We start from the raw sequence: 26,685 nt of genomic DNA on the forward strand, positions 1-26,685 counted from the left end.
CAAAATGAAATGAGTGCATGCATGCTTTGTTCCATCTAAGCCCCAAACTGCAGCTGTTTTTACTAAATTAATGTCAGTGGCTGAAGCATTCTCATTAAGGTGTTTCCTTTGGCTGAGTCTCATGTGAGGTCGATGGTTGGTCCTTGGGATCTACAACCACTGGTTGTTTGCGTATTTGCGCATGCTCATTAAAATCACGCAGCCAGTTCTGTTTTGTTTTAATGAATGCCTTATTTTAAATCTGTGAAGATTTCGTGAAGTCTCAGGGTGGGTTTGGGGGTGGAGGGATGTTGACCCCCTCCTCCAGTGGGATCATTTCCACCGTGACGCACAGTCCCACTCAGGCCGGTTACTTACTATTCACGCCTGGTGCCTCTGCTTGTAAATCTCCGTCCGCTCCAGATAAGAGGCTGAAGCTGGAGTATTAGCCGCCGCCTTGACTTTAATTACATTGTCAACAGAGAATAATTGTAATTGATTTCTGCTCGTCTCCAAGAGTCCGCTGAACACAAGGACTACCACAGCCACACGGAGCCGGATCACACCAACACATGTTGGTTCTTATGAAGTAGTGAACACGGTCTGCAGATATTTACAAAGAGCTTTATGGCTGTCTGTTCCAGCAGCCTTTTCTTTCTTTTTAAATATAGAAAATCGACCTTAAAAACGTCCTTGCTTAAGTTAAGTCTGAGATCTCCTTTACAGACTTTGCTGGTCTGAGTTTCCTCGTCCACGGTTTCGTTTTCAGCTCGTGGGATCTCTGCACTAAACCCCCCTCGCCTCGCAGTGTTGGGATCTTTCGGCGCCTCCTCGTGCTCGTTAATTACATGAGCTCGTGTAATTAATTGATCACTCCCCCACTCACTGTCTGCCTGACTGATAAGAAGCCTCATCCAGCTGAAGCGCCTGGGAAGCAGTGATTCAGCGGAGGAGGTCACACAGAGGCCCACGGCTCCCATCATCATCACCATCATCATCACCATCAGTCCTGTCTGACTGACTTTACAACTAATCGACCTGAAAAACGACGTTAACCTAGACTTTAACTTGTTCTATTACCGTTGTTTAAAAAAAAATCAATTTTGTATCTGAATCGATTCAGTGGATCATCTTTTATTCATAAAAAGTTGAGAAAAGGCCATTTACAGTCATGGACCAAAGTATTGGCACCCCTGGAATTTTTCCAGAAAATACACAATTTCTCCTGGAAATTGTTGCAACGCAATTACAGATGTGTTTGGTATACACATGTTTACTTCATTTATGTGCATTGGAACAACACAAAAAAGCAGAACAAAAAAAACAAAATTAACATAATTTTACACAAAACTCAAAAATGGGCTGGACAAAATGATTGGCACCCTTTTAAAACTGTGGGTAAATCATTTTATGTCAATCATGTGATGCTCATTTAAACTCACCTGTGGCAGTAACAGGTGCTGGCAATCTAGAAATCACACCTGAAACCAGTTAGATTGTCTAAAAGTTGACTCAACCTTTGTGTTGTGTGCCTGTGTGTGTCACACCAAGCATGGAGAAGAGAAAGAAGAGCCCAGAATTGTCTGAGGACTTAAGAAGCAAAATTGTGGAAAAATATGAACAATCTCAAGGTTACAAGACCATCTCCAGAAATCTTGAAATTCCTTTGTCCACTGTGTGTAATATAATCAAGAAGTTTCCAACCCATGGAGCTGTGGCTAATCTCCCCGGATGTGGATGGAAGAGAAAAATGGACAAAAGAATACAACACAGGATAGTTGGAATGGTGGATAAACATCCTCAGTCAACTTCCATACAAATTCAGGCTGTCCTGCAGACTCAGGGTGCAAAAGTGTCAGCTCGCACCACACGTCTTCTTTTGAATGAGATGAAGCGCTATGGCAGGAGACAGAGGAGAACCCCACTGCTGACAAAGAGACATTAAAAAGCCAGACTGGAGTTTGCAAAAATGTACCTGAGTAAGCCTCAATCCTTCTGAGAGAACATTTTGTGGACAGATGAGACTAAGGTAGAGCATTATGGAAAAGCACATCATTCTACTGTTTACAGAAAATGGAATGAGACCTACAAAGAAAAGAACACAGTACCTACAGTCAAACATGGTGGAGGTTCAAGGATGTTTAGGGATTATTTTGCTGCCTCTGGCACTAGGTGCCTTGACTGTGTGCGAGGAATCATGAAATCTGGAGACTCTCAAAAGATTTTGGGCTGCAATGTAGGGCCTAGTGTCAGAAAGCTGGGTCTGTGTCGGAGGTCATGGGTGTTCCAGCAGGACAATGACCCCAAACATACCTCAAAAAGCACCAAGAAATGGTTGGAGACAAAGCGCTGGAGAGTTCTGAAGTGGCCAGCAATGAATGCGGATCTAAATCCCATTGAACACCTATGGAGAGATCTCAAAATTGCTGCTGCAAGAAGGAACCCTTCAAAGCTGAGAGACAAGGAACAGTTTGCAAAAGAAGAGTGGTCCAAAATTCCAGTTTAGAGGTGTAAGAAGCTTGTTGATGGTCATAGGTAGCGACTGGTTTCAGTTAATTTTTCCCAAGGGTGTGCAACCAAGTATTAAGTTGAGGGTGCCAACAATTTTGTCTGGTCCATTATTTGAGTTTTGTGTAAAATTATGTCAATTTTGGCTTTTTTCTTCTGCTTTTTTGTGTTGTTCCAGTGCACTTAAAGGACATAAACATGTGTATAACAAAAACATTTGTAATTGCAACAAATTCTGGGAGAAATGGTGTATTTTCTGGAAAAATTCCAGGGGTGCCAGTACTTTTGTCCATGACTGTATCTCCTCTTATGGTAAAGTTTTTGTGTAATTTTGGATTTTTCTACTGTCTAAAACAGAAGTTAGTTGACTTCCTGTTTAGATAAAGACCAGATTTTATTGGTAGACTGTAGACTTTAACATAAACTAAACCACGGAAAAAGGAACTTGTATTGGACTGAAAAAATAAATGAACATTAATGAGGTACATGTTGGATAAGACAAAGTGCTGACGGTAGCTACCCCCTTGTTCTCCTCAAACGACACTGGTTGGTTGACTACACCTGGCAAATCCACCTGCTTTACAAGGTTAGTTAATAATCCTAGTATTATATTAATACTGCTTTATCTTCTTATAAGTCTCACTGGATTTAGTACTTTATGTGAATGAGTTTGTTTTTCTTGAGAAAAGTGATATCTATCATGTCATTTGCATGCAATAGTCTGCAAAATCAGTATCAGTCATGTCTGTGATGATATTGATCTATTATTAAGAACAAGTAGGCTTACCATGCTGTTATGCTTTCTGAGCCAAAATCATAGCTCCACTGTTGATCAAAGTGGTGTAGCTTTTAACCCACAGTAAGCTAAATTGTCTCTTTATTTTAGTAAGTTTAGGACATACTGGCACTGGTATTTGAAAAGACGTTTCAGAATAAACTAGCAAGAAACCATAATTCTAGGCTTTAAAACATGTCCCACCCAGGTAAAATGACATACGGAGGATAATGAAAATATGCAACAGATTGTTACTGAAGAGTTGACTACATATTAACGATGCATTTACAATCCAGTGTGTAGTTTTCTTTCAAAACCAACTTTCATAATAAGAAAGTCTTCACCATTCTTTAGAGAACACATTTTTACCACGTCAGCATGCAGCCCAGACTATATTAATATAATGGCAGAGAGGACAGAGAAGCAGTAGAAATATATCAAAAGCAGTAGCTGTCAAATTACCAGTAAGACAGGCAGCCAGTCTCACTGTCTGCTCCTCCTCCTCCTCACAGATGACTACACCATTCCTTTACATCTAGAGTCCAGGATTCATCATCTCTGGTGGAAAAGGAAGGGAAAAAAATCTTTAATTGTAAGCAAAGCTGCTCGATGAAGTATGTAAAGAGTCTTCAGTCAGCCTTTTTAAAGCTTAAATTCATTTCACATTGTCCAAGTAATCTCAGAGAAGATGGATGAGGCTCGCAGTGAGATCTCACAAAGCTCAAAGAAGGATGAGGAGGGGAATGTGGAGGGAAATTAAGAGAGATACTTTCCTCTTTAACAAAGAGCTGCAGCTCTGTTTGACTCTGTTTTTCAACTATTGGGGATTTGATTCATTGGTAAAATGTAGGTAAAAGTGCATGATCCAAGTGGTTTTCACATATTTTAAACATATGGTATTAAAAACCTGCTTAACTGTGTTGTAAAGTGGAAAATTACTGGCATCTTACACTGTTTCCTTTCTGCCCACAATGTAAGAAACATTGAGTAGTATCCTGGCTAGTGCTGAATGATTAAAAAAAAGAATCTTACTGTTATTATTTAGATTCCTATTGCAAATTTGATGTGAGTGTTGTATTGAAGAGGATCTCGGCGCAGCCAGGGGTAGGAGAGTTTTCGGTTGGGTGACCTCAGACTTCCATCTCTGCTTTTCACAGATGATGTGGTTCTGTTGGCCTCTTTAGCTGGGAACCCCCAGCATGCACTGGGGCAGTCTGCAACTGAGTTCAAAGTGGTTGTGATGAGGGTCAGCACCTCCAAGTCCAAGGTCATGGTTCTCTGCCAGAAAACGGTGGATTTGGAAGGTTGTCTCTAGCCAAAGTGAAGGAGCTTAAGCACCTCAGGGTTTTGTTCACGAGTGAGGGTAGAATGGACAGAGTGGATTGGTGCAGCATTGGCAATATTGCAGATGTTGTACCATACTGTTGTGGTGATGAGGGAGCTGAGCTTGAAGGCAAAACTCTCAATTTACTGGTGGATCTTTGTTCCAACCCTCATCTATGGTCATGAACTCTGTAATGACCAAAAGGATATAAATGCAGGTTCATGTGGAGAGAGATAGGGTGAGGAGCTCTGGAGGGTTCTCTAAGTCGAGCTGCCTCAAAAGCAGCCAGTCGAGATGATTTGGGCATCTGATTTGGATGCTCTCTGGTTGCCTCCCTGTAGAGTTCTTCCAGGCATGTCAAACGGGAAGGAGACCCCAGGGTAGACCCAGGACTAGCTGGAGGGATTATGTATCTCATCTGGCCCGGGAACGCCTCAGAATCCCCCAGGAAGAGCTGGAGAAGAGCTGAAGGGAGGGATTTTTGGGTGGACTTGCTTGGCTTGCTGCCACCTTGACTCAGCCCTGGATAAATGGAAGAAATAGATGGATGGCTGTTGTATTGAAGGGCAATAACATTTTTGTGTCATTAATTCAAATTTCAATTAACTGCTAAGCCTTAATTGACAGTCAGTGAGCAGTGAAACACAAAGCAGTAAATGTGGCACATTTTGCCCCACACCTATTTTGCTCCTGTTGAGATGGACGAGGAACAAGGAAAAGAGGGAGATGACAGGGCATCAGGAGCATCTCACAGGAAGATTACCATTATTTTATTTCACTTTTCACACCAACTCTACTGCAGCAGTGGGATGGTATGAAGGAGGTGGGGTATTGACACATGTCTGCTTGGTCTTTGGGGTAGCTACAAGACACTCTTGCTGTGAGCTCTCTCGACATGAAGACATTTTAAAAGCAGTTCTTACCAGAGTTTGATCATGTTTGGGTATGCTTAAAAACACAAGGAAAAATCTTATAGAACATTTTTTTTATTACAAGGCACAGAAACAATTCTAGCATTACATCAAATACAATCTCAATTTCCTGCCTCTGCTGTAAATACATAAAAAAGGGGCTATAATTTCTTGATATTTCACTGCATGAAAGTTGATGTTATTGCAGGCTGTAAGTCTGCTTCCTGTCTCTGAGCTCAAAAGTGACCAGCAGTGAACGGGGGTCCTTCTTGTTTTTGCGCACGGTGATCTTTCCTGGAAGTTCCTCCCCTGAAGAAAAAACACATGAGGAGATCATTTTAAAAGACACTTTCTTGACATTGTAGACTTTGGAGAGTTGCACTCTAATGCTGTGTTTAAAGGTGATGCCGGCAGAGAAAGGCCCAGTCTATATGCAGAAGGGTATTTTTGACCTTTCGTATACACACAAATGGTGTTTAAGGTAAATGCCTTCCAGGGTAGTTAGAAACTCAGTTTATAGCATTCATGTGTAGATGGGAAAACTACCATTACAATGCAGGCTGGTTTCTCCTCTGCTTGATGCCACTGGTGTGCAGTGTTATCACTTCATTTCCATGACAACAATGGATGACAAACTCCTGCTAGTGTAATTGTTGCTAACTGGACTTTTGACCAAGTGGCAACCGCTGGTCCTGAAAATGAAACTAATGCGGAGGTGCAAAAAAATTGCAATACAGAGAGTGTCCACTTCAGGTTGGCTGCAGGAACACCGGAAGTCCTGTCTGACCCCCTGTTAAAAAGCTGATTTTACACTAGAAATAAACTGGTTTACAACCTGGTTCAAAAACCAAACTGGTCTCGTTAGCTAATGTCTTCATGTGCGCTCACTGTACGAGAGGTGAATATTTTTGTACCACAATGGTTTAGATTATATTTAGGAAAAACCTCACCGCAGACTGATTGGTGGGCCTCATTTGATAGACAGATCAAATGACAGGCAGAAGCTACGTTTTTGTAGTTAGCTAGCTGACAGGAAGTCGAGCTTAGTGGGCAGGCTGTTAGGTTGATCCAAAGTTCGGTTGAGACCATGATTTTAATATGGACACCACCGCAGATTGGCTTCAAAAGCAGTTTGAGTCCGCCTATTGTAAGCAGACAGCTGACGTCACACAGGGTTTGTCCAATTCTTTCTACAGTCTATGCATTTGACATGCTTGCACACTTAAGACAGTTGCTCTACCTTGTTGTGGACAAACATGGGCTGAATGGGCTATGGAGGCCACTGCTGCTTTATACAAATCCCACCACCACCATTAGTGGTTTGGGGCGAGATCCAGTGCAACTTTGAGAATAAAATTGTGATTACAGACTAACATTGAGGACATTTTCAAGTATATTGTTGCTGTCTTTGAGTAAGCTGCTTTGCAAACACAGAGAAGAACAGACTACTGATGACACGGCATGCTCTTTACAGCATGTAAGAGCATGTTTGTGTTTTTGAGAAAACCATAAGTGTGGACTGGATTACTTCTGAAAACAGAGGAGGAAAACCTCAGTACCTATGTGTGCACTTGGCCTGAATGAACTGCTGAAGAGCTACAGTGCATTCAGAGAGAATTCAGCCACCTTCATTTTAAAAAAGAAATAATGTTACAGCCTGATGCTAAAATTGTTTAAATTCATTAATCTATGCTCGGTAACCCATAATGATTAAAAAGTGAGTTTTTTGCAAATTTATCATTAAAAAAACCCTGAAATAAGTATCCTCTTCTCAGTACTTAGTTAAACCACCTTTGACAGTAATTACTGCTAAAGTCTTTTTGAATATGACACACCAGGCATTGCACACCTTTTCTACCATTCTTCTTTACACATTTTCTCAAGCTCAGTCAGGCTGGATGGGGACTGTTGGTGGATAGCCATTTTCAGGTCTCCAGAGATGTTTGATAGGGTTCAAGTCAGGGCTCTGGCTAAGCCACTCCTGTGTTGTCTTGGCTGTGTGCTTAGGGTCACTGTCAAGTTGGAAGGTGAACCTTTGGCCCAGTCCAAGGTCCTGAGCGCAATGGAACAGATTTTCATTGAGAATATCTCTGCACTTTGCCCCACTCAGCTTTCCCCCAACCCTGACCCGTCTCCCAGTCTGTGCTGCTGAAAAACACCCCAACAACATGATGCTGCCACCACCCGTGCTTCACTGTTGGGATGATATTTTAGCAGGTTACTAGTGTGCCTGGTTTCTTCCAGACAAAATGTTTAGAATAGAGGCCAAACAGTCCAATATTGGTTTCATGAGAGCAGATAATCTTGTTTCTCACAGTCTGAGAGTCCTGCAGGTGCTTTTTTGCAAACTCAAAGTCAGCTTTCACGTGTTTTGCAAAGGTTTCTGCCTGGCCACTCTGCCATAGAGCCCAGATCAGTGGAGGGGTACAGTGATGGTTGTCCTTCTGGAACTTTGTCCATCTCCACACAGGATCCCTCCTCCCCTGATTGCTCAGTTTGACTGGGAGACCAGCTCTTAGAAGAGTGCTGGTCACGCTAAACGTCTTCTATTTGAGAATAATGTGCTCCTGAGGAGCTTCAATGCTGCACAACTTTTTTATTGCCCTCCCCGAATGGGGCAAAGCTTGTTGCATCATATTCAAAAAGACCTGAGGCTGCAATTGCTGCCAAAGAGGAAAGTGGGCCAAGGCCACCTCTTCTAGGCAATCTTGGGTCAGTTGTTTTGTGCTGAAACAAAGTCATGGACATATATGTCTAAATGAACCAGGCCAAAGAGGGTACAGCTCTCCATTTCCAAATGTTTAGGTGTTCAAGGAATCTGAGACTACTCTTTTCTTACATGTGTCAAGATGATCAAAACAGGTATTTGTTTTCTGTTACGAATCATTTTTTGAGAACTGTAACTTGTGTGTGATAATAAAAAACATCAAACATAGTCAGAAAACATTTTCCCTCATAAGGTATCGATCAGTGTGTTCATCATAAGTGGAAATGAGTAACTGCTCATAAAGAGAAATCTTCCTGATGCCCTGCAGCAGCACAGAGCTGCTGATCTCAGACCTTTGCAGTTTGAGCAGAAACACGCCGGTGCCCATAGAAATGATGACGTGTGTAACAGCAATGTGGTTTAATGTATGTTAATAAGTCCCACTGTGTTCGTGTGTATGCAGACTCGCAGAAATCAGCAGATGGCAGCATGAGGAAGTGAGTTTACAGTAGAACGCAGGAGCAACCGGAGGCCGGGAGAAGAGGCTGATGATTATGACGCATAATCACTCTGATTAACTTCACGTTTGACTGCTGGAGGTAAATGAATGTTTATCCACACGGCAAACAAGCATCCTCACACCCTGCCTGAATACGCCCCCCCGCCTGCCTGCACCTCCTCTTTGTGCTACGCTCTCTTCATCGCTGGGGGTTAGAGGAGGACGAGGACAGAATATGCTGACTGTGGAGCTTTTTTTCCGGCTAGGCTTCCGCCATCACTGCTGTCACGTCTTACTGGTTACCATGCCAACAGCGTTGTCACTGTTGGCTGCTGGCGCCTCACTCTGGGCCTGTCACTCCACTGCAAAGATGGCAGACAGATTTGGCATTTGCACTTTCAACAACAGAGGAACAAATTAGAAAGAGCCCACTTAAAATCTAAAAGACCAACACCAATTTTCAGAACTGAGTGCTTAATATAAGGTCAACTTGTAAGAGCCTATTTTTAAGAGGATGAACACAGGAGAAAACTTTACACACTACATCAAGTCTTTATTAATACATTCTTGTTTAGGCAAAGATTTATGTCTAGTGAAAAGTAACTCAACGTTTTGGGTGGACCCATCTCAGCGTGTACTGAAACCAATTTGATATATAACTTGGCAACCAATGTAACTGTGCAGTGCATTATAGGCTTTGTGTAAGTCGGAAACAGTCAGAACTGCCATATTGGCAGGCCATCATTTGTACTGGACAACCTAAATAAAAGGCACTGCAAGGATTATTCCAGCTTTTCTAAAAATGATAAAAGTATTTTTACAAAAAGTGGTTCATACACAGACAAACCCTTGCCTGATGCAAAGACACGCTATATGAAAACATCAATGGCAGTTATTAAAGTCTGAAAAGTATTTTGTTCAATGTGTTTTCTTGTTTCATTTCTTTTCTCTCTCTACACTTCATTTATTGGTCATCTGAAGGCATAGGACCATTTTTTGTTCTTTTTTTCACATGTTCAAAATGAACTTCGTTAACTAACAAAGTATTCAGACCCTTTGCAAAAACACTTGTAATTCAGCTCAGGTTTCTCTTGTTTCAATGGATCTTGGCTGAGATGCTTCTACACCTTGACTGATGTCAACTTGTGGTGACAATGTATATCTGAGCAAAAACCAAGCCATGAAGTCAAAGGATCTGGCTGCAGAGCTCAGAGACAGGATTGTTGCATGGGACAGATCTGGGGAAGGCTGCAAAAAATGTTGCTGCATTGAAGGTTCCCAAGAACACAGTGGCCTCATAATTCTCAAATGGAAAACATTTGGAACAAGCAGGACTCTTCCAAGAGCTGGCTGCCTGGCCAAACTGAGCAATTGGAGGAGAAGGGCCTTTGTAAGAGAGATGGCCAAGAACCTGAGGGTCACTCTGTCAGAGATGGGACAAGGTTCCAACAGGACAACCCACACTACAGCTCTCCATAAAACATTCGTCCAATAGTTTGAATGCACATACTTAAGTGTATTCACTTTGTTTAAGAATGCCCAAAATGGATCGTTAATAAAATGAGAAGTCACTCCCACTGGAATTTGCCAGTACTTTCAGCTCCATTTTCCTTTAGTGTTCTGTTGCTCCAGATTTTAAGTGTTACTTAATGCCATGTAAAATCAAAAGTAAATAAAATGTAGACCCTCATCAAGTCCATGAAGAAATCTGCTTGCCTGCACGTATTAAGAGGCTTCTACAGTTGACCTACCCAAAACAAAATTACCAATATGAGAGTTCGTCAGCATACCTGAATGCCTCTCTTTTACATTTATAAAGACAAAGATCCCTCCTCTTTTTTTAATCTTAGTTATACTAAAGGAAATAAAAATTGAATCTGGTAAAAGCAACAGGGCCTGGTGCTCATGGGAGGCTGGAATCAATCTCAAGTTGGTGAACGGCTGCTTAAGGTCAAAAGAATAATTGTATGACCTTTGCTGAACTTTTTGTTACAACACAACTGACAGAAAAGAAGAGGTGAGGGACTGAAGACTTCTGCCCTAAAACTGTCCGAATAATCCCTCATGTGTCAGGTTAAAGTGTGGAAACTAACAAACTGAACCACTGGCTGAATGTCTTAGGTCTCTGAGCAACTTCAGCTGCTCTGCTGTAATCAGTCACACCAAACTCCCCATGGAAGAGGGCCTCAGTGCCTTCAGCAAACCGGCCACTCAGATGCAGGGAGAAAGAGTTAACCATGTGTGGAAATGAGCCGGGGAATGGAGCTGCGATGTCGTACATCAACATGCCAGTGTCATTAAGCACAAGCAGGCCTGCAGAAAAAGCCTCTCTCAGCCCCAACGCAGCCTCTCTCCATGAAATTACACTGGAAATACACGGCTGGCGTTAGTGATTCATTTAAACTGTTGTCATTTTCATTTTCACCATTTAGCTCACACTTCTACAGCATCTGCAGCTCCTTTTAGAGAAGACTGAGGTGGGTAGATTTCAAAGAAAAATGTCACGACTTTCTTCAGTAGACTTACTTTGAGTCCTCATGAAAAGAGAACCAAGTTTATCTTATATGAAGCAAATTTGTTGACATGGCTCAGTACTACTTTGCCTGTACTAACATCCCTCTCATTCCCTGGACATACTGAACTAACATTTAAGATCTAGCAGCAATGAAGGTCAACAGTTTGACAAGCTGCCAGTGTCGGGTGAAGAAGTTTCACTAAAACACTACAAAGATGATAAGCAATGGGAAACAAGCAGATGCAGAGTCAGCAAGAAGCAAAAGTCTGTGAGCTTTGAAAAAGCAACACCAGAGACTGGGAATATGCAAACCTTTGTTATGTTGAAGCAATGAGCTCTGCTGCCCTTTAAAAGCCAACAAGGTTCAAACCACTCTGGCAACAGTGCAGGACAAGCTGCAAAAAATAGAGCTGTAGATACCAATAGACAGCCTTGCATTGACCAAAGCCTTTGTTTTCAGGGTAGCGGTTACACCAGAAGAGCATTCAAAGTGCAAAGAAAGCAATGAAAGCAGCAGGAGGCCCAAGCTGGCTGGATTGATAAGACCAATGGACTCGCGTTCAGAGTTCAGTTAAACCCATCATCAAGAAATGGAAGGAATATGTCACATGCGTCAATCTGCTTAGATCAGGCCATCCTCATAAACTGAGTGACCGTGAAAGAAGGAGACTAGTGAGAGAGGCCACCAAGACACCTATGAATGATCTGAAGGATTTACAAGCTTCAGCAGCTGAGATGGGAGAGACTCTGCATACAACAACTGTCAGTAGGTTCTTCACCAGTCAAAGCTTTATGGCAGAGTGGCAAAGACATAGCCACCGTTGAAGAAAACTCAAATTAAATCTCCACTAGAGTTCAGCAAAAGGGCATGTGGAAGACTAAATGGTCAAGTGGAAGAAAGTTCTTTGGTCTGATGAGACCAAAATGGTACTTTTTGACCATCAGACAAGACGCTATGTTTGGCGGACACCAAACATTGCACAAACACACTATCCCCACTGTGAAACACGGTGGTGACAGCATAATGTTGTGGGGTTGTTTCTTGGGAGCCAGCCCTGGAAGGTTTGTAAAGGTAGAAGGAAATATGAAAATATATTAAAATCCTGGAGGACATTCTTATCAAGTCTTCAAGAGAACCACAATTTGGGAGAAGATTTATTTTTCAGTAAGACAATGACCCGAAGCATACCCCAGAGTTCAGTTAAACGGTTTAAAGACAACAAGGTAAATTTCCTGGAGTGGCCAAGTCAAGGCCCAGACTTCAGTCCAATAGAGAATTTGAGGCTTGACCTTAAAAGTGCTGTTCACACCTGATCCCTGTGCAACCTGACAAAACTTTAGCAGTTTTGCAAAGAAGAATTGAGTAAAATTGCAGTGTCCAGATACACACAGACTCAATACTATGATTGTACCCAAAGGTGCATCTACGAAACACTGACTTGAAGGGGGTGAATATATATACAGTGGCTTATTTAACATGACAAATTACATCAAATTGATATTCCTTTTCAGAAATCTGTTTTGACTTTGACATTATATATGTTTGATGTAATGTTTGGGTCAAAAGAGCCAAATTATACTGACCATAACTGAATCAAAAAATGTTGAAAACATCCAAGGGGGTGAATAGTTTTTAAAGGCACCGATGTTTACTTCTCAGGCTTTTCCTTGCAGAGCTCTGAAGCAGACCTGATGGGTTGTATATCCACTGTTTGTGGATACAGCAGCACAAGTGTTGAATTACAGCCCTGAAGAGTGTACAACTCGGCTCTGCTGCTCGCTGTTCGACAGCTCAAGGGCCTTCAGAGCTCATCTGAGAGGGGGGATTGAGTACAGGAGGTGCTTGGACAGGTGAAGGCGGGGGGAAGAGAAGCAGTAGCATCACCCTGGACCTGGGACAGAGGATATGAGTCATGAAAGTGGGTGGGAACTTGGACTACCTCACTGTCCAATGAAAGTCTTAATGGAACAAATGCCTGAGTTTCAGCTCCTCTGAGTGGCCTTCACAGCAGGTAACCAGGCCACCGTTCAACCTCCGAGGATCATGGGACTTTCTTGCAACAAAAAAGTGTGACCTCCTTTTACTGGTGGACAACAGGCGGGTAAAGCTGTGTTAAAAGACCCTCCTCTTCAATACTGGAGCTACACAAACACACTAGAGCATGACAAATGATCTGCTTTTTAATTTATTATGCTGCCAGCCAGGAGGATTTGCAGGGATGTTTTGTTCCAGCCTGCTGCGTGCCTTCTCTCTCTTCCGCCGGCACCTCCCACTGAAGTGCAGTCTCAGAGTTAATTACTGCTGCACTCGTACAAACACATCAAATAGGATTCAGTTTGTGCCGCGATAAATCACCGCAGACAGACTCTGTATTAAAACAAACCACTGCGTGTTCATGGCCGGCCCTGAATGCGGCCAATCAGAAATGGAAGGTGCTTCTCAGTCAACACACAGGACGAGAGGCCACTCTCTGTGTGCCTGTTTGTGTTTTTTACGTGTGCAGTAAAGAGTTTTGCCTTCTTCAAGGTGACTTTGGGAAGTTTTCTCTTAGAGCCAGAAGGGAGTTTAGTAGAAAGTATGCAAGCACTCTTGTGAATTTAAGTGTGTAAAGGAGCTTTGTGTGTATGTGCTGTAAAATAGACCAAAGGAGCTGAGCAGGAAGCTGCTGAATGCTGTTAAAAACTCCATTTCTGCTTTACGGCCCCTGGAGGAGGCTTTGGGACTGTCAGGGTGCCGAGGTGGAGCGAAGGCATCAATAACCTGCCGCTCACAAACACACACTCCTGCCTTCTTTTTGTTCTCTTCTCAGCTTTTCTTCCTCAGCCTGCTTGGTTTAAACATGAAGCAAACATCCTGTTTGATGGATCTGTATGGCTTTAAGTCTTGTTTAGCTAGACTCAGCTGTATTGAAACCTGGTTGATGGGACAGACATTGAACATGTGTGGGTTTTTGTGTCTTGGTAGATGCTGTAAAGTGTCACTGTGCCTCAGAGCTAGCCCACAGAACCCAGATGCTCTGCTGACTATAAAAACAGCAAAAAGATTAAAACAGAGGGGGAGCCTAGGGCAAGCTATCTATTTCAAAGTCTCCTTACATCTCTGACCAAATTTTTTTCTTCAGTTCTGTGGGAAGGCTTATACCAGATTTTATATGGAAACAAAGAACCACAGATACAGAAATGTATACTGCAGAGACCACATCTTCATGGTGGTATGGCACTCCATAATTTTCTTTATTATTGGACAGCAAATATTAGGACTTTGATGTACTGGATGAGAGACTGAAACACCTTAGACAGGTCTAAGTGGCTAAGCTTAGAGAGTACATCCTGCAGCTACACCTCTCTGCTAGCTTTATCATGCTATATGCTAGCCTTCTGCATTTTGTTTGCCAGGAGCATTAAACTGTTTAGGTGCAAAGACCCTCTACCTCCCATGCATTCTCACTGGATTAAAGAGATAATGCAATATATCACACTGAAGAAGGTAAGATACTCTCTTCAAGGGTTTGTCCTGAGATTTTATTAAAATGGAAGTATTTGTTGAAAAAATGACAATTTTTAAAATATGCCATGAGATTACAGCAGCAGAAATACAACATATCACTAAAACCATGGCTGAATAGCCATGATTTAAAATCTCAAAGTTTCATGTGTCCGGGCGCATCTTCTTTTTTCCTTAAAAATCCCTGCCAGAGTCAGTAAGAGAAAAGGTGGCCAGTAGCTAGCAAAGGTGACCTAATTCCCCCCAACTACGGAGCCTTATCTCAGCAGAACATTAAATCAACCAGGAGTGAAAAAGTTCCTCCAAATGAGCTTTCGTCCCCTGATAATCACACAGGGGGGCTGCTGGCTAGAGGTCTGGAAGATGCTCTTGTTAACTCGTCAAATGTGCATCAGCACAGATAACAGACTAATGTAATCAAAGCTGCTGTAATCAAAGTGAGCCTGAATGGCTGGACAAGACTGGACAAGACTGCATCATTTTGGCCATCTACTGCTGATTGATAAGCATTTGTGCAGGTTTGCTTCATCATTTTATAATCAACAATAGTAAATATAAAAACAGAAAATATTTCTCAGTTTTCCATACACAACGAAAGTATTTTGTGACTTTATTTTAGCTAAAAGCTAATGCAATTTTTATTTGTAAAAGCTGATGAGTGAAGTCTTTTTCAACATAAAATGTGTGCAAAATGAACCTGATATTGATTTTTTCCATTCTGCATATAAACTTCAAAAAAATCAAATACAAAGGTCAGCTTTGATTATCATAATAGTGTCAGTTTATGGATCAAAGGGCAGAATTAAACCTTTATACAGTGATTTAGAGATTTCAAAATATCACGATATAGCCTTAAAATATTTTAGGTCATATCGCCAAGCTCTAAACCAGATTTTTAAAGACACAAAAAAGCACATGAATAAAGTAAAATAAGCATACAGGTGAAGATAAAGAAGACTAACCAACCTAAAATAGTCAAAGAGTATGATCATTTATCCCAAGCTGCTCATTAAGCATCAATGCCCCTGGTCACAAAGTCAAAGGTCTCTGACACTCTCCTGGAAGTAAGAAAGCATTCTTCTTGAAGATTTACCCCCATTTGGTGGTTTGGGAATGTACTGTGGTCTGTATGGAAGCATCTACCAGCATTATGTTTGTGTAAAACATTCACAGCACCAACATTGTGCTCTTGTAAGCTCAAATTAAATCCATCCTTGTCTCTTCTCTGTGTTAGCATACTGTCGTCCTCAGCCCTCAGATTCAGCTGCGTTTATCTGACCCAGTGAAGCACGGAGCCTGCGATAGCGTTTGAGCGGCGTCAGAGGCTTTGACGTTCTTATCGCCCTGGCTGCTGCCGGCTGGATCTGAGCGTGGCTAAGGGCCCTCTGACATGTAGCGCCTCCGTCCCTCTGCAGGTCATTTATTACAGTAAACTCCATCCAATATCTGGTCAGAAGGTGGACAGCTGGTCCCCAGAGGCCCATCCATCCTCACATCAGCCAACACATCCACGATTCCCATTATGATAAAGCATGAGGAGTGTGCAGCAGTGGTAAACACCAGATCATTCACTCAACACGTGTAATGACTGAGCATGTAAGAAACAAAAGTAATGACTAAATGAATGTGGTGTGATCAAAGATTAATACCTCGAGAAACAAAAGAAAACACATTTTTCTGTGTTTGACACCGAAGCTTTTTGACTGAATCAATGCCGGCTCAGAATGGACCTTCCTGGGATTGATACATCATTTTAAATAAGGATTAGGTAATAAGGGTGAGTCTGAGCTAAACCCTAGGACCTGTGACCTGGCCCAGGGTTCACACAGATTCATATTTCATTAGTAGGGTTCAGGGTTGAACTCGTTTACTATGGCTGCTGAGTCTGTTTCTCATGATGTGACGTACCTGGCTGGAACTAGGAAGATCTATGATCAGCTCTGACAGTACTTGAGTACTCAATGTAGCTGCCATTATTCAAGTAAATTTTCGTTAATCTTGCACTGTGCATGCACTGTTTTAGGCCACAGCATCCAACCTATTTAGCATTATATGTGTAACCAAACTTTCTGGGTCTATCTTACATAATACCTTTGGAAGGGGTGTAATAACCCATCACTATATATGGAATGGTTGGTCAAATATCCAGTCAAATCGTAACCTGTCCACTGTCACTGTATGCAAAGACCTCGCTAACAAGTCCAGGGTATGGTATTTATTGCTGTATCAAAAATAAAACAACAGATGAAGATTTGAGGATAAAAAGATCTGCTCCTCACAGATATCTCTAATTTAAGCTGATGTTTTCTCCTGCTTTCACCCACGTAGATAGGCAGCACTGAAAGTGACGTCAGTGAAAACCCTCTATGGTATGCTTAGTTCCACCTTTGTGGGATGGATAGGTAAGCTTGGCACCCCTACGGAAGAGTGCGAAAAAAAATGGGACAGTACAGGTCAGTTATTTGGGACCCTTTCCAATTTTGATTCTTGAAATTCAAATAAACGCGTACCCTGCCATACCAAGTTAAACCAGACTGCTCAGTGTAAACAAATAATGTCTTAAATAAAAAACTACACATGAAGTATAAGCTACGCTAATATGGAAAGTATGTACAGTTGAAACAACTATTTAAGCCCACAAAACCTGACACATGTTCCTGTTTGTAAGGAATCCATTATTTATGACATAGTTGCCAATATTGTATATGGACTACAGATTGGGGAAGAGGGTGGGATGGGGGGTAGTGGGTGAGGGATGGGGGGGTGAACTCGTATTTTTCTTTCATTTTCTGTTGTGTGTATAGCACTTTGTGCTACATGTCAATGTATAAAAAGTGCTATACATTAAAGTTTGATAGTTTGACATGAGGGTAAATGTATTCAAAATAGGTTTATCTTTAATCTTATGATTCGTTACTTTAAAAAAATCATTTAGACATAAAAAAAAGTAAACTGAAATGGAGGTCATTGTTCTTTTTGTTAAAGACTGACTGCTTTTTTAACCTTTACCAGAGTTAAATAGGTACATAAATGATCTGTTATTGATTGAAGGCTCCTGAATTCAACCAATTGTTAAGGCAGACTTTGTGATATCAAAAAAATATTCTATCATTTTCCAAACAATCAAAATTGTATCGTGATAAAAATGGTCATTTGCATCTCTAATTCTTCTTAAGAAATGTTAGATTTTAAGATAATAATACATATTACACAAAGGTGTGACTTCTGCAGCAGCAGCTCTGGCTTGAATATCATGGAAAGTTTGAAAACTGCTTTACAAAAGCTAGAGAAACTTACAAGGGACACATTACGCACAAGGCAAACAAACAGTTAGCTCTGTTAGCACTCATCATTGAGATGAAACCAAAGCAAACAAGATTACCCTGATAAGAATAACAATAATAAGACTGGGGACTTTAACTTCAAGTTTTGTGGAGGGAGAGGGCTTCTTCAAGCTGATGGAGTTTGTCAGGCTTGAGTAAATGCAATCAAAACAACTAACAACAGCTACAGAAACAGTTGATATGGCGTAATATATCCACTTGTACTCTGGGGTGTGTTGAAAGTTTTAAAACAAGAATGTCAGCTTGGAATATACACTTTTCTCTGCTTTGCAGTCCTACAGTTGTCTCATTTGATTAAAAAACTATAAACTCAACTTTCAGTTACAAGGCCCGCAATGTCATTTTTACTGCAGGTAAGGTTAAGAGGGAATGCTACATAAACGACAAAGATGCTCTGATTTGTTTGATGATGCAGGAAGTGGTTTCACTCCAACCCGCCCCACAGAGAGCTATAAAAGGGATTAAAGTTTAATCTGCTGAAGCAGCGATTCTATAAACATTTCACTGGTCAGTCACAAAGCGCTCGTCTTGTAGCGTGTCATGATTCAGAGACCTGCGACCGGCTATCAGATGAAGTTTTACATGCTGTCTCTGATGGCTGAATGTGATTTGTTTTGATCCCTCGCTGTCTCTGAGGGTGACAGATAACGGGTGTCAACCAGCCTGACTACATCTCCACCGCAGACAGATTACCTGCCGCGGCTCGCTATGACGCACAGGAAGAGGGGAAGAAAGGAGAGGAAGTGAGCGAACCGACTTGGAATTCAGGGAAAAGTTGGATTTACAAGAACAGTATTTTTCCATCCGTGTAAATACAACTGAATTGTTTTCCCAGGTAGCATGGTAGTCTGTATGGTTACTGACCTGCTTGGACCGGGAAAGGCCTCTCCAGTAGGAAGACCGTCTGCTTCCAGTGCGTCTTTGTGACCCGAGGACCCGTGGAGAACATCACCTAGAAAGACAGATGAGAGATGGAAACCCACAAAAACAAAGCCACACAACATCATCATGCCATCCTTAGTCTTTTTCATTGTTCATCATAATTCATTATACTTTAAAGTGTTATTTAAGGACAGAAATTGGTTAATTTGTTCATTCTCAAACATTCAATTGTTTGTTTCAAAGACTGAAGTTTTTGTTGATGATGGTTTAACTCCTTTTAGTCTAACATTAGCTTACATTTTCACCATTTTTGCTTCAAAAATAAGACCCAGACTTTTTTGCGAGAGAGCTTATTTCATCAGAGATGGTCCAAAAACTCATAAAAAAAAACCTGTAGACTTATGGCCAATAGAATCTATGCTATACTAACTTTCTGGTTGGCCTTCAAAAATGCATCATTATTGTAGAACTCTTTTTTGTGCTGCAAACGGTCTGGGCTATTCGGAGTACAAACTGGACTTAACTTTCCTGCACCCCATTATCCTTTTATTGGCATATCTTGCAATCAATAGTTGTTGTTTGCCATCCATTCTTTAAATTTTTAATTTTTCATCTCAAAGGCTTTTCCTTTGACTTGCATTTCTCCACAAGCAAAATCAACATCTTTAAAGATGTTTTTAGAGCCTAAATGTCAAAAAATGGCAGTAGGATGTATAAGGATCCACAGTGACCCTGTTTAATCAATCTGCTTGAACAGTTCTTTGTATTTTTTTAATAAATCTTATCTGCAGTGCATTTATGATCAGGTAACCTCATGTGCCATTGTTTTAGTCTTAGCTTCCAGGTAAAAATGAACTGGACCATCCACAGCATGCAGTTTGACTCTCAGGTAAAATAGGAAGTGCAATCAGAAGGCATGTCCACGCTGCTCACAGAGCTTGGCATCGGCTTTTCCAACCGGCCGGCTCTGCTGGGTAAGTGCTTATATCAGCAGTCGGCTAGGACGCCAGTCGATCGCCAGAGAACGCCTCGGGGAGGAGGAACACGCTAAAGCGTGAACATAATTGAGTTTCCGTTAAATGGCTTGGCTGTTGCCGTTGCTGCTTACCTTGTTGCTGCAGCCTTTGTCAAAGAAAATGTCAAAGTAGCCGACAATTGCCTGCAATGAAATATGAGGGTCGTGTTAGAATGTGACAGCACAATAAACCCCTGGATTTGTTTGACTACACTGCAACTCTGACATGCAGAGCTTAGAGGAAGGCAGGAGGCAGAACAAGACTCTGGGTTTTAATGTGAAAAAAGAACAAACATTGAGCTGCTGAGTTCAGGAACAAGGCAGTAAAAACAGACCAGTCTACATTCATTATTCACATATCTACAGAAACCTTAACATAAGAGACATTGATTTATTTTTGCCATGCTTTCCATGTCACTGTTTAATGGTCATGTTGGAAGAACTGTGCCCCTCCCCATCCTCCACCCCTTGGCACAGTTAAATTGGGTCTCATTCTAACTCATGTAAAAACTGCTTTTCCCTCCACCCTCCTAAACCCAGACTGAGTTCCTCATTTAGGCTGAGTCAACAGCCTGTGCTCTCCCTCTCACCTCATCTGGGACACCTGTCACCAGACAAAAGAAATAAATTATGAGGCAGACCTCCAAACAAAATTGAGGCAATTTCTGCTGACAGAAAAAAAGAGAAAAATCCAGCTTGGTACATGAAATAAGCAGAGGTGGCAATTTGTTAACAGCATTTTAAAAACACTCAGCATGAGAGAGGAACCATTAGCAAAAAATAAACTTGGTTTTCATCCAATATATACGAATGCATGATCATGTGAAAGATGCATGCAAGAGGACAGAAATTAAATCTCTACTGTCAGGGTGTTTTCACATCAGGCAAGACTGTTTCCCATCAGGCCACTGTGCTATAGCTCCCCCCTCCCTTCGCCCCTGCTCATCGTTCAATGCCTTAGCATACTGCACTTGAATTCTATTCATACAGTAGGTGGCAGTAAGTACAGTTGGTTTAAAAACTGCCAATAAGAAGAGGGTAGAAGAGACAACTTGTGTCAACATTCGTCTGTGCTCTGTGCAGACAATGAAATCCATCCTGCAGGCTAGTGGGGATGTTTCTGCTATTTTTCAGACATCAACAATGAATTTCGTGCTTTATCCACATCTACTGTGCTGTTCAGACACTGAAATGGAACCATGCTGCATGGATACAGTGTTTTTTGAAGAGACGGGAGAAGTTTAGAATTGCCTTTACAACTCCACAAGCAGACAAGTACCCAGCAGTTGCTTTCACAGTGGGATGCACGATACTGGATTTTAGATAATATCCAACATGCTGATATTTCTAAATTCTCTGTAGCTGATACTAATACCAGTATAAACACAATTTGTTTTCATTTAAATAACACCAAGTGTCTCCTGTGCAAAGAGAGGCTGAGTCAAGTGGAGCTAAGAGAGGAGCAGGGAAGTACACAGCCCAGTAGTTTTTGAATGAAGCCCCAAACGTGAAAATGTCCAGGCCTCCTTGAATTTTTAGCAACTTAGGCAACCAACCATACCTGACGGTACAGTTGTAGAATTGCAGCTGTACATTTGTTTAATTGTAAAGAATATAACTCTTGTGCCAGGTCTGAAAACCAGACCAATCAGCATTTGAGAAGAATGAGTCAGTCGCTGTGTGGGGTTTAGTTGTACAGCTAGTCAGCAAACAATAGAGACTGGTGTAGCAATTAGCTTACTTACAGCTTTTCTTGGCGGAGAGGATGTTTTTTCTCCTCTCCTAAATGGCTTCAGCATGACTTTTTTGACCAACTGGCTCCAGTAATGGTAAGCTACTGTAGCTACAGTTCTGAGCTCAATCCGGAGTGGCACATGCCCACTACTAGTGCGTCTCAAAAATTAGAATATCATGAAAAGGTTATTTTTTTCCTATGATTAAATTCAAAAACTTTCATATTTTCTAGATTCATCTTATACAGTGATATATTTCAAGCCTTTTTGTTTTAATCTTGATGATTACAGCTTACAGCTGACAAAAATCAAACATCTACTATCTCAAAATATTCTAATATTACAAAACATCAGTTCAAAATAGGATTTACAACACAGAAATGTTGACTTCCTGTAAACTATGTTCATTTATGAACTCAGTACTTGGTCAAGCTCCTTTTGCACAAATTACTGCTTCAATGCGACACAGCAAAGAGCCAATCAGTCTGTGGTACTGCTGGGGTGTTATGAAGCCCAGGTTGCTCTGATAGCAGCCTTCAGCTCATCTGGTGTCTCTCATCTTCCTCTTGACATTTCCCCAGAGATTTTCTACGGGGTTCAGGTCGGACCAGTCAGCTGGCTAATCAAACACAGTAATACCATGGTCAGAAAGTTCTGGTAGTTTTGGCTTCATTGTGGGCAGGTGCCAAGTCCTGATAGAAAGGAAATCAGTATCTCCATAAATTTCTCAGCAGATGGAAGCATGAAGTGCTCTAAAATCTCCTGGTAGATGGCTGACAGCAGTGACTCTAGACTTGATAAAGACCAGTGGACCAACAGCAGCAGATGACATGGCACCACAAACTATCACTGAATGTGGAAAGTGAAAACACTGGACTTTAAGCACCTTCAATTCTGTGCCTCTCTGATCTTCCTCCATACTTCTGGACCATGATTTCCAAATGAAATTCAAAAATATACCTCCATCTGAAAACAGGACTTCGGACCACTTGGTATTTTGCGACAATGAAGTTTTGTGACCTTTAAGGTATAATAATCAAGATTAAAACAAAACATAAGTGTTAAAATATTTCAATTTTTAGGAGATGAATCTAGAATTTATAGGACTTTTTTAGTGTTATCACAGCAAAAAGGAAAATAACTTTTTCATGACATTCATTTTTTAGATGCACTAGTATTTCAATACTTTATTGCTCTGACTGGCTTGTAACGAATTTGACAGGCAGAAAGTTTGTCCAATCATGCTTCGAGACTTTTTCAAAGGTTACACACTTCCCAAACAGTTCAATAGACAGTTGTCCAGATGGATATGAGACATATCCCATGCAGTGGATGGGATATGTCTCACATCAGACCCTGGGCCGGTGCCTAAGCACAGTATGCCTGCGTTCACACTGACCACATGGAACCTGATGTTAGGGTCATATGAACTCAGATCTGGACCTGGGTCCCTAATGTGAAAGCACCCGAAGGGAATCCATTGGTTATGTACATTTGATTTTTTTTATACAAATATGAAGAAAAAAAATATAAAAGAAAGTTTTAGGTCATAACTCTTAATTTTGAGTCTCCACAATGGCCAGAAATGACGGGGTTTCTAGTCTTGCTGTCTTCTTTCAAGGATTTATAGAGCTCTAATTACAACAGAGCTAAATCCAATTCACAAGTCTTAAACAAACTGAAGGAAAGACCAGGGCCAGAGTGCCTGTAGGTGACCGTTGTCAGATATGTGAATTAAAACCCCCTCCCTGGGCTTGTTTTCCTCCCATCTCTCCCCCCACTGGAGGAAGAGCGGCACTCTATCAATCTCAGGCGTGCACTTGTAGTGGCAATGATGCAGAACTAATAGCTTTTAATCCTGACGCAGCTGACAACTTGGAGGCCAGCTCTCCGAGACAAAGAAGAGCCGAATCGATGCAAGAGAGGGAAAGAGGAGGACGGAGAGGAGAGGCGAAGAGGTATATACTGAAGAAGAGAGCAGAAGATGGGACGATGGATCGAAAATCATGTAAAACTGGAGGATACTTCTGTTATGCAATGGTTTTCTTGGACTGTGTCACATAAAAAAGAAAAACAGAGGAGCATATATTCACTAATTCAATGAATACATGTATACAGATATACCTATGTTACCATAAAGAGCTGTTCAATCAGTATCTTTGTACAGTACACACATAGTAACGCTGATGCAGACTTGATAAGCACAATGCTGTCAGAATCTGTGTTTAACACTCTCCCAGCACCGAGCTTTCAATCAACCTTTATCAACTCAGACAGGCAGGGGCGGCACTGCTAGCTCACAGCTAAACCTCCAGAAAAGAACCCAAAGTGGATAAAAGAGCATGTCAACCCAATGCAATTATGGCTTTTAATGAACGCTACAGAGACGCTCAGTGCTGAGGTAATTAGGAAATTAGCCGTAATTACTCGTCAGGCAGAGCGGATTCACCTCTCTCAGTCAGAGAGGTAGAGATCATCCTGATCGCGCCGCCAAGATGACAACGCCTCGTAAGCGAGATTGATTGTCACTTCTGCATTGGGCAACTTTCACACTTCAGCAAGACGGGCAATTTAAAATTTAGGCCAGAGAGTGAAACTTGTAGATACAGAGTCGGCGGAGGAGCTCCGTGCCTTGATGCCTCATTAAAATCCCATTTGATGGAAAAAGAGGGGATGTAACTGTCTGCTGTATAAAAGATGTGAAAGTATCAAAGATAAGACATAAAGATCTTGATGACTCACACCTGATGTAAACTGAAAAAGATGATGCTTCCTGAAACTCAGCAGTTTATCACAGCTTTCACAGCACTTTGAAATAACTTAATGATAGTTTAACAACTTCCAATAAAACTGTCCAAACTTTAACTCCACATGAGAGCTTTAAACTTGTATCCAAAGGAGAAACAACACCATTTTTAGTCTGTTAGAATGGTCACTATGCCACATGAGGTCTTTACAGAGCCATGAAGTCATGCCAACTTGACTGAAAGACATGGCCCAACAATGGGATGGCGTTAGAAGGGAAAGAGGTAGAGCTAGATGACATTCAGAAAGAAGACTGCAGACCAAAATGTTGTATGTACTGAACTTTTGCTTGTCCATTCAAACATTACAATGAATGATACTTTTCCTCTAATCCAGATCTAGGGCTGGTTTCAGAGCCAAGGCTTAATCCAGAACCAGTTCTTTGTTGTTCCATAGCCAAATAACTGGGTCAGGGCCAAAAAAGGGTCTCAATGTGGCACTAACTCCTTGCTGATCTAGGGTAAAGAACCAGGACAGCATTCTTACATCTGTGCCTGTGGGTGGGACTGTAAAAATAACTGAGAAGTGCACCGATTGAAAACAATGGAGCTTCAAATGAGGCAGCAAGACAATGGTGTAGAAATGGGTATACCACCCCATATATCCTAGTTGGCCATTGCACAGCATGGCTGGTACCGTGGTATGGTCTTCCTCTTCTCTAGTCAAACTGTTCAAGCCAAACTGCTACACCTGCCCCGTGGGCTGTAATGTGATCCAAGACAACATGAGCTTAAAAACACTTTAACTGATGAGAAATGACAGGGTTTAATAATTCTAAGTGCTGCACCCTGCAGCAGCAACACCAGACACAATCAAAACCATCAAAAGTTTTTAAAATGTTTAAACTTACCTTAAGTGAAGGTTAAAAGTTGTTGCTGGTTATTTTAGGTGCTTAAGTAGTCTTTAACATGTCTATAAGCTTCCTGTGATGTGAACTCGTAGCTTGATGGAGCTCGCCATTGAAGTGCAAGGCAGAAAAAATGACAATAATGGCTAATCTTTATCTGCTTAAAAGCACAGGAACATTACCTCCCATTCCACATCCAGGACTCCCGTAAACCTTGGTTAAATGTTTTTTTAAGACCCGAGGCGTATTGCTAAAGAATTTAATGAAATGCCATTTGAGCTGTGCGCTCTGCTTGCGGGTGCACGTTGACAAATGCCTGTATAATATGATTTTTTTAGCACCAGGCAGTAATAGCGTACATCCTGGTAAAATTCGAGGAGGGTATGATAGTATAATATAGTATAAACAACTGCTCAATCCTACTATCTACACCCAAGCTATTCAATTTGAGGTCCTGGGGCCAAATCAGGCCCCCAAGGTTTTTACTGTCGTCGTTTAAAGATACAATATGTCGATTTTCTGCACTTAAACATCTATTAAAAAAAACCCACATTCACCATTGACAGGAAGTTAGGACCAGCACGGCTCAGCTATGCCCACCTCCTACTCCTTGTTTTGAATTGAGGACTGTGTTCAATGAAAATATTACCTCATAAAGCGTACTTACAAAACCCAAAAAATTGGTTTTCATGGATAAACCTCTCATTATGGGGAAGACATGGTCTCAAAAAGGCACTTCCAGGTTTGTGCTGCAAGCAACACTAGAGTGCATGAGCACCTTGGGACTGTATCCAATGTTTTCTGGTAAGTAAATACGCCTTACGGTGTTACCAGAGGGATCAGGAACACTTGCTGTAACTGATGTAACAATGAATTCTGCTCTCTACCAGAAAATCCCAAAGGGGAATTTCAGGCATCAGTTGATAACCTCGAGCTCAAGCACACTTGTAAGTCCACCTCTGAATGGACTTAAAAAAATAAAATAAGGTTTTGGAGTGGCCTAGTCAAATTCTGGACTTAAATCAGATTAAAATGCAGTGGTATGACCTTAAAGAGGCCGTTCATGCTGGGAAATCCTCTGATGTGGCTGAATTAAAACACTTCTATGGAGAAGAGTGAGCCAAAATTTCTCTACAGAGATGTGAAAGACTCACTGACAGTGATCACAAATGCTTGCTCGCAGTTGTTGCCACCAATGGTGGAAAAACCAGTTATTAGGTTTAGGGGGAATGAGTTTTTCACATAGGGCCAGCTAGATATGGATTGTTTTTTTTCTCCATAATAACTGAAACCATCATTTAAAAAACTGACTTTTTTTATTCACTCAATATCTTTA

At 41.4% G+C, this 26,685-nt stretch overlaps 1 protein-coding gene across 2 annotated transcripts in view; it reads right to left on the bottom strand.

Annotated features, from left to right (window-relative positions):
* Nucleotides 1-5,554: 5,554 nt before the first annotated feature.
* prmt3 (protein arginine methyltransferase 3) overlaps nt 5,555-26,685 on the bottom strand; it is an 83,298-nt gene continuing 62,167 nt past the window's right edge. For both annotated transcript variants that reach the window (XM_041788524.1, XM_041788515.1), the window contains exons 14-16: nt 20,058-20,108; nt 18,932-19,019; nt 5,555-5,806 (exon numbers count right to left, since the gene is read on the bottom strand). In XM_041788524.1, coding sequence (XP_041644458.1) covers nt 5,697-5,806; nt 18,932-19,019; nt 20,058-20,108 — 249 coding nt within the window. In that variant the 3' untranslated portion in view covers nt 5,555-5,696. The remainder of the gene's footprint in view (nt 5,807-18,931; nt 19,020-20,057; nt 20,109-26,685) is intronic.

The sequence above is a fragment of the Cheilinus undulatus genome, linkage group 1, assembly GCF_018320785.1.
Source record: "Cheilinus undulatus linkage group 1, ASM1832078v1, whole genome shotgun sequence".
NCBI classification, from domain to species: domain Eukaryota; kingdom Metazoa; phylum Chordata; class Actinopteri; order Labriformes; family Labridae; genus Cheilinus; species Cheilinus undulatus.